Raw genomic sequence first — 9,369 nt, forward strand, 5'->3', positions numbered from 1 at the left:
GCAGCCGACGAGGCCTGTTTGCAATCCAACCCATTATCTCTGTCATATTATGTTTTATCTTTCTATTATTTGCTTTTATATTTAAAGTGTGGTTATTCCTTATGTAAATCACTTTGAATTGCCCCTGTGTGTGAAATGTGCTTTACAGATAAGCTCGCCTTGCCTGATTTTCTTTTTATATCTTACAACTGACTGTGTGGTATTGAAAGCCTGTGTAACTTTTTTTTTCTTCTATATTTTGTGGAAGAATCTTAATTGTGATATTTGATTTCAAGTGTTGTTCTGTAAATGTGAGGCAGGAGAAGGTCTTACATCGCTGATCAAGGGGCTACCCAACAAGAGCCATTGAAGAGTATCTCTGATTTTCCAGTCCCCACGTGAGAAAGCACTGATAAAACCATTTGTGTTCTTTAATAATACTTCTGTAGATGCATAATCAAGTGTTTGTGTGAATAAAATTAAAACTTTCATTTTGTCGTGTCGTGTTTTTCGTCACAGGAGAATTTAGGATTTCATTGTTTTTGAGGAAATTTAAAGTATATTATAGAGATTAGAGTGAGGTTTGTCAAAGCAAGACATTACCTTATTTATGGTTAAGACATAAAGACATAAACATTATATAAAATGAATAACTTGAATATGTATTAAATATTATATTCAAGTTACACAAATTTTGTGTAACTTGTAACATAGTGATATGAATGAATAATTAATACAATAGTTTTCTGGTAAATACTACAAAATATTGACATGAGCCAATACGATAATTAGTAATAGTATGATGATATTATGATGAATAAGAGCAATGACTTAAGTATTGTTCATCAGCAATGTGTATCTCATTGGCAAACAGTGATCAGGCTTTTAGGGCCTTGAGTTAAAGTTATTATTAGAAGAAACTGCCACCATGACACCTACACAGTCTGTTTGTCAGTCCTGTGATGCTGCAGCCTCCAATACCCCCATGTGTGATTATTAAACACACCTCCCAAGAAGAAAAAGATGAAGCTCAAAGAAAAGTGATTTGATGACGAAACTAAAAAATATAACCGGTTCACCTCACAGGTCCTCGCTCCCCTGCCTTCTGTGAGCCTGGTGGCACAACAATCGCTCCCTCGTCTTCCCGCTCCTCCTTTCGGGCACTCTCCTGGGACTGAGACGAGTGGCTTCTGGGGGTTTCAAGTGGGCACCCTCCTTCATCCATGTTTCATCAATTAGTCTGTGACATGTTGGAGGGCTCGACACTGGACCCAGCTTTCCGGGCCTAGCTCCTATGATGTTTTCCCATCTCCAGGTTGTCTCCGCCACCTGTCCTTGGTCTGGATCCAAAACCACCAGGATGCTGCTTCTACAGCACCTGCCTGCTGATGTCAGCTACCAGCTTCTTCCTGGCTGGGCCTTACACTCCAAGCAGCCACTGGGCTTTCCAGAGGCATTTGACCCATCCTGGCTCTGAAGCCCCTGCAGCCAACTCCCACAGGCAGATTCCAGGCCTTCCATCCCTTCTGCTGGCTCTCAGGGATGAGGGACTGGTATTTTTTGAGCTTCTGCTCATGTGCCTCCTTGATGCTCTCTTCTCAGGGCACTGTTGGCTTAATAAGCGCTGCCTGCTTGGAACTTTTAGGCCAGAAGAAGATGTTCCCCAATGGAAATAGGATTGCAACTGGAAATACGAGTATTTCCCAAATTCAGAAATCCTACGCCTGAAAGTAAGATCAAATTAGTGTCATGCTGAGAATCTTTGGAATCTGCAGACCCAGTTTAGCTCTGCTGATGTCCACCTCATTGAAAAGGTCTCGATTAAGAATAGAAACTGCACCTCAACAGGGTTTGATACTAACTCTGTCTAATGCACAATGTGATTTTTGCATGATTTGGTTTGCGAGTTCTGACGAAATCCTTAAGATAAGATAAGATAAACCTTTATTAGTCCCACACCAAGGAAATGTACAATTTAATTTAACTTGTAGATACCGAAAGAAAAGTGAGTCTTGTTAACCATATTTTTGATGAAGCTTTTCAAATAAACCTGTTAAAACCACATTTGCTTTTGAGTCTGTTTTCTGGATCCTTGGGTCCCGAATTGAACGTATCCAAACAGAAGCAGGGTTCAAGTTCATTGTCATAATGTGCATGAGTTCATCTGATTGGAGGGAGGTATCCAGGATAGTGAAGAGAGCGCTGGGTGCGAGTGGAAGGAGAGAGTGTATGAAGAGTCCGTAATAAAAAGGGACACTGCCATCCCAGGTTGTTATTTTGGGACCAGACACCTCAACCCCGGGGTAGTTGTAGCCTCACGGCAATAAAAGCGGCTTCGGCTCCACGGGGGTTCCGTCTGCGTCTCCTTCATTATGTCTGTCTGGTCGACCCAGCCACGCGTCACAGTATTTTCAAACTGTGTGTGAAAAAACAATAAAATGGCTGTTGACAGGATTTGATCAAAGGTTAAAGGAGCAATAGACAACTTTTTTGCCTTCACTCATCATTAAGGAGTAAATGTTGATTGCACAGTGTGATGGCAATAGAATAATGACACCATCCGCATTTAGACTGGTTCCTGTGGTGTGGGGACATTTTGTTGCTCTGACGTATGGGAACCTTGTGTCTGAGTCCAGGAATTTTTCTTTCTTTTTGTTCTCTGCTTGGTGGGGGGGGGGGGGGGGGGGGGGCTTTTTTGCTGGATTCTCCCTGGCCTCAGTTTGGTGTTGGTGTATGTGGTGCGTGAATGGTGTGGTTTGTGCAGCCACACCTGTCCTGACTCTAGATGTGTTACCCAGGATCAGCGTGGCTGTACACCTGTTGCTCACACACACACACACACACACACACACACATACACACACACACACACACACACACACACACACACACACACACACACACACACACACACACACACACACACACACAGGATAGGAGCCCTGTCATGACATGCTGCCCATCTGCTCCTGGGCTTATTCTGCTTTTATCAGTTATTCTTAAAACACACTAATTGATTGTCTTTCCATGCCACCACACATTTATATATTTTGTAATTATATTTTTTATGGGTAATTTTCCTTCAAATTCAACCAGTGCATTATTTTACAGTCAAATAACATTTTTCAGTCATGTGTTGTGCATGTGGACGTCATTGTGGAGGCAAACTCTGGAATCTGGGACAAACACTTGCTTTCAAACTTCACTTTCCTCCTTTAACATTTAAAGATGTGCGCACCAATGAATCTTGATTGATTTACTCCCTTGGTTGAAACACTAAATGTTGAAATGTTATTTCCTTCCTTCCTTCACTTTGCTAAACTGTATTTTTCCTCTGTGTTTTCAAATAAATCCAGCTGTTTTCAACATATTTTTATTTCATTAAAGGTATTTCATCCTGTCATACATGGAACACAAAGTATTAATGTGCTGCCTGTGTCAGCTTTATGAGAAAAAGTGATCAGAATCAGAAACATATTGCATAAATGATGTATAAATAAAATGTGTTTATATTTATAAAGTTGACTTAATAAATTCTAGTTCTGACTGAATCTCAATATTACAATGTAGAATTGATGACAGCTGATTTATTATATTTTACCATATATTGTACCAAGTCACTGCACCCGAGGCGGCGGACCGCAGAGCTGTTCATGGTCCTGAGGTCCGATGCCATTGTGGTTCAATGCCAGTTTTAACCACTTGATCACAATTCCATATAACCTTTGGTATCGTTTTTTTCAATATCTTTTGAGTTAAATAGGAATTATGAAACCGTTTGTCAATGTTTGTAAGGCCTTATTTGTACGATAAATTATTCAAGGTTCATTTTTGAGTGCATTTTGACAACCACCACAGCCTGCTGCCCATTCCACTACCTACAGAGGCCGTGGCAGTAATAATAATTATAATAATTATGTCAAAATATAAGGAAAGTATGGGCTTGACTCCCCTTATAAACAGCGCTGCCTTTTTTTAAATTTGGTCTCTGTGCCGTTACCACCAGGTCTCTACAGACCATAATAATCTCATTTTAACTGCTTGTGGCTATTAACGGTGTTTGTGGATTAAATGCAATGCCAAAAATGTGGCCAGGAGGCAGCAGGGTGGAAGGCTTCTGCTGTGTGTGTGTGTGTGTGTGTGTGTGTGTGTGTGTGTGTGTGTGTGTGTGTGTGTGTGTGTGTGTGTGTAATGCTTTGATTACGTCCATTAATAGAAACAACGGTGGGATTATCTCTTGAACACATGGTAGTTGCTGGGTTTGAACAGCTTTATAATGACTATGTGGATGTTTTGGAGTCTCACGGTCACTGAACAGGCTTCGCTGCCTCTAGTGGCCATGCATGATATTGCACAGGGGAGTAATAAAAAGATGGTTATTACGCCAAAAGAAGTAGTTCTCCTGACGATGAATGTTCTTGTTATTTTTACACGATTCGTCGATTCATGAATTACATTATTTATGGATAATTATGATTCAATACTTTTAACAAAACTACCGATGCAGCTAGATTGAGATGAAACACGTCAGCGGTAAAACATTGGCGCATGAATCGTCCTGAGTGAGAAGGCTTTTACAACATAAAGAGCGGGGCTCCTCAGCCACACTTTAATGAAGGACACTTCCAGGACTTGTAAAGCACTTTGCTGTTGATAGTGAGTATATGCACCGCCATTATAATAAGAACAGAATAAAAGACTCATTCATTCATTGTTCAAATGTTGTTTTCAAACCCATGGTGGTTAAACCTCTATTGGACTCCTCATTGACAACCAGCCGCTGATTAGCCTGGACGAGACAGAGACCACAGCCTAGACCACGTATGCAAGGCTTCAAAGTGGCTTTTCATCACTGATTTTAGCAGAGATACAGTAGTTAAGCCATGAAGACGTTGTGTGGAGGAAAATAGACACCACTGATGCACTGAACCTCATTTGACTTTGATGTTTTAAATAATTAGTGAAGTTTGCCAAAATATGTTCTCTAGTACTTTTACTTTTGCACCAGGCACTTTTATCTTTATAAGTTTTGGACTTCCGGGGTAACACGGTGAAAGGGTCAGTGAGACTTCCGGTTATCCAGGAGCACCAGGTGCCGCCACGCGTCCAATAAAAGTCTATTGCTGGAGCCGAATCGCGTGTTGGGTTCTGCGTTCCACACAAACTCAGAGGGTTAGAGCAGCAACTGACAAGCCTCCCTCTTCTTGAGCTATGATGTGACTTAAATGATGACAACAAGCAGGGGAGACCGACAAGGAGACAGGGATCTGGTCGCTGGGATGCGTGATGTTGGTGCGTTCAAGTCAGTTTCATGAAGCTCCTTTCTCCAGCTCCGTCGCTCCCACTCGTGTTTTTTTTTTTTTTTTTTTTTTTTAACCAATATTAGATGTGACTTTTAGGAACCGTACTGTCTAAAATTGTCCAAGGCCCCTGATTGAGAATATTAATATTCTCCAAAATAATATTGAGTGGGCTGACAGTGTCTGGTAAAACATATTGTGTTACATTAACTTTGAGCTCATTTGTAAAAATAAAAAATAAACCTAAAGTACTTATATACTAGAAAAGGATCAGTAAACTATATTGTTTATTTTTTTTCCGGAAAGTATGTATTCTGTCTAATGTATTTTACCCAAACGTGTTTGATCGTATTTGAAATTTAAAGCACGATTGAATCCAGCAATATTTAATGGATTGAATTTCCCGTTGAATTTCACATTAAAAAAATAGACGTCAGCCTATCATCCATCCCGTCACTTGATTGAATATACAGGGCAGCCAGTCACATGACATCTGAATTTTTCTGACACTTAGGTCACTGCGCATCAGAAACAATGGCGCTAAGTGCAACAAAACTAACAAGCTAGTCAGCGAGTTACCTCCAATTTTTAGGCCTTTTAGGTTTTTTCTCTTAAACCTAAGAAAGGGTATAAAACTGAGTGGGGGATCTGGACCACGTAAGAAGACAAAAACGTATCACTTTCATACATAATTCGCAATACCAAAGAAGGGAAATGTGGAGCGGCACAACAAACTTCAAAAGCGAAAGCCTTCACCGAAGCATCGTTCCGGGTGAGTCACGTCATCGTTAATTACAAGAAGTCCTTCCAACACGGAGAGATGGGAAAAGAGGCATTTGTTGAAGCAGCTGACTCATTGTTCCAAGACTTTAAAAATAAGGCAGAGATATTATCAGCAACTTTGGAAGGACATCGGAGATTGCGAATGTTTCTCACTGCAGTTAAACGAATCTACGGACGTGAGTGACACAGCCCAGATGTGCATTTCCATTCATATGGTGTTTAGTGATGTCACTACAAAAGAAGAGCTATTAACAGTACTGCCCATGACAGAACAGACGCGAGGAGAGGACATATTTCAGTCGTTCAAAAACTTTATCGAGAAAACCGCAATTGTTGGCCGCTTGAATGGATTTATTGCCAAGTGCAAGCAGGACGATGCTTTCCCGCATTTCCTAAATTACCATTGCATAATCCACCACCAAGCGTTATGCACTAAAATGCTCAACATGAAAGAAATCATGGAAGTTGCAACGATCGCCTGTTCTATTCGCGCCAGATCTCTTCAAAGACGGTTATTTCGTGCACATCTGGAGAAGGCTGACTGGGACCACTCTGAGTTGTTGCTACACACTGACGTGAGATGGCTTAGTCGAGGGAAATTCCTGCAAAGATTTCGAGAGTTCTGTCCGGAGATTTAGGAGTTTTTCCGTGTAGCTGGACATGCAGAATACACAAAACTGAATGACGGTCAGTGGCTGTTAGACTTGGCATTTTTAACCGATCTGACAAACATGTTGAATGACCTTAATCTAGAGCTGCAAGGAAATGACAAAACAGTGATCAATATGATCAGCTCAGTTAACGCTTTCAAACGAAAGATGCACCATCTCTCCTCAAAGCTGCAGCGCCATGATTTGGCAAACTTCCAGAACGTGGCGTCAGAGCTGGAGATGCAAGGGAAGGCCTGTGTGCAACTTGACACTGCACGCTACACAGAGCAGATTGACAATTGTCTGTCAGAGTTTGACAAACGCTTTCAAGACTTTTCTCCTTGACTGCATTATTCGGCTCCACTGATTTATGTGAGTCAGCCTTTTCCCACATGAAGATCATTAAGTCCAAGTACCGTTCCACCATGACTGATGAACATTTGGAAGTGTGCTTGAGGCTGGCTGTCAGCAGCTACTGTCCGGACTATGCATCCCTGGTTGATTCAATTCAGTGCAAGTCATCAGAGTAAACTCGGGTAATGACAAAAAATGTACATCGTTAATTGTGTTGTGTTGTGCAATATTGGCCCATGCGGTTATGCATGTACATCAACATACATTGTAGATATAAAGAATCCTCAATATATTTATAAATAAATATATGTTTTGCATTTTTGTAGTAGGTAGATCATTTTGACTCGGTCATTTAATAAGTAGCTCGCATTCTGAAAAAGTGTGAGCACCGCTGACATACATATATGCAGTGAAATGTCAAACATAAAAATAAAAAGGAGTCAACAATATAGAGATGGTCAAAAGAAACAATTATTTGATATGTTAAACGTATTGATTCCGCCATGTTTAATGTAATAATTAAAGTATTTAATCTTCAGTATGTAAAATAATATATTTCAGGTATTTAATCTCCTGTATTAAATGTATTTGGATTCTGTCCTCCAGTGAGCTCTGGCGGTGGAACAGTGCATTATATACAAAACACTAAGATGCAGAGTTAATTTCTCATTCAATTCACAGCGATGGTTCAAACTCTTGGTAATGAAGCGTGAAAACGAAATAGTTTTGCCTCTATTTATGATGTTGTTTGATACTGTGGTGCTCCACCTTTTATGTTTTATTTTGTCTCTTCGCTTACATTGTTGCTGCTTTCTTGGATTTTCTACAGAAAAGCCTTTAACTACATTCAAATGATCAACTTTTCGATCTATTCCCTCAAATTGTATTTATTTCATTTCGGATTAATGTAACAACTTGTGTCATTTTAAATGTACAATGTGAATTAAGAAGTATGAGGTCATTTCTGAAACACATACAGTAAAACTATTTGTGTGTGGATCTATATATCTGTACATACATACAAACATTAAACCAGACACACAACATTAAACCAGTGACAGGTCAAGTGAATAACATGAACCACCTGCTTCTAATGGCCCCTCTCAAGGGGTGGGAGATATTCGGCAGCAAGTCCACAGTGAGTTCTTGAAGTTGATGTGTCAGAAGCAGGAGAAATGTGAACGAGTAAGCAAATATAATGTTTATGTCTTAACCATAAAGGTCAAAGTGTTTTATTTGTCAAGTGGACAGTACAACACAAGGTCATTCGGTAAAATGAAATTCCTGGGGCGTGACAGGCAACAACTGCGTAGTGGGCATAAAAAGATAAAATAACAAGGCAACTATAACTTTTATTTTATATAATAAGGTCATGCCTTGCTTTGACAAACCCCACTCTAAATCTCTATAATATACTTCCTTTCCTCAAAAACAATGAAATCCTAAATACTACTGTGACGAAAACACGACACCAACAAAATGAAAGTGTTAATTTTATTCACACAAATACTTGATTATGCATCTACAGAAGTATTATTAAAGAAAACCAATGGTTTTATCAGTGCTTTCCCACGTGGGGACTGGAAAATCAGAAATACTCTTCAATGGCTCTTGTTGGGTAGCCCCTTGATCAGCGATGTAAGACCTTCTCCTGCCTCACATTTACAGAACAACACTTGAAATCAAATATCACAATTAAGCTTCTTCCACAAAATATAGAAGAAAAAAAAAGTTATACAGGCTTTCAATACCACACAGCCAGTTGTAAGATATAAAAAGAAAATCAGGCAAGGCGAGCTTATCTGTAAAGCACATTTCACACACAGGGGCAAATCAAAGTGATTTACATAAGGAATAACCACACTTTAAATATGAAAGCAAATAATAGAAAGATAAAACATAATATGACAGAGATAATGGGTTGGATTGCAAACAGGCCTCGTCGGCTGCACCCATCTCAGATTATCACTTGAAGGTGTTGGGTGTGAAAAGAACCGTGTTGAGCACTTGTGCTCTGAGATCAACCCTGAACACCTTCAACATCCCATTCTGCATTTTACACGTCATAAAACTGTGATTAACCTCATTTAATATGAAAATCTAAAAACAAACTAAAAGACAAGATAAATGTGCAATTTGAATACATTTGTTGGAATGCGTGAACTGGTTAATGGAATTAATGAGCTTCATATGAACGACTGTTAAAACATGTTTGTGATAAAACAAATGTGAAAATTGTTAGTTGTTCAATCTTTGACAAAAAGCTTTGCTCACCCCTGGCTTCAAGGAATTTCATGAAGAAG

At 39.7% G+C, this 9,369-nt stretch overlaps 1 protein-coding gene across 1 annotated transcript in view; it reads left to right on the top strand.

Annotated features, from left to right (window-relative positions):
• The window catches only part of LOC307229001 (cadherin-5-like), a gene marked incomplete at both ends in the record, with an annotated part of 28,189 nt that extends 26,482 nt beyond the window's left edge, over positions 1 to 1,707 (top strand). Inside the window, 2 exons of the mRNA XM_079998874.1 lie at positions 1,295 to 1,532; positions 1,582 to 1,707. Of these exons, the coding sequence (XP_079855000.1) occupies positions 1,295 to 1,532; positions 1,582 to 1,707 (364 nt within the window). The remainder of the gene's footprint in view (positions 1 to 1,294; positions 1,533 to 1,581) is intronic.
• Between the last annotated feature and the right edge of the window lie 7,662 nt (positions 1,708 to 9,369).

The sequence above is a fragment of the Zeus faber genome, assembly GCF_960531495.2.
Source record: "Zeus faber genome assembly, chromosome: 4".
Taxonomy (NCBI): Eukaryota; Metazoa; Chordata; class Actinopteri; order Zeiformes; family Zeidae; genus Zeus; species Zeus faber.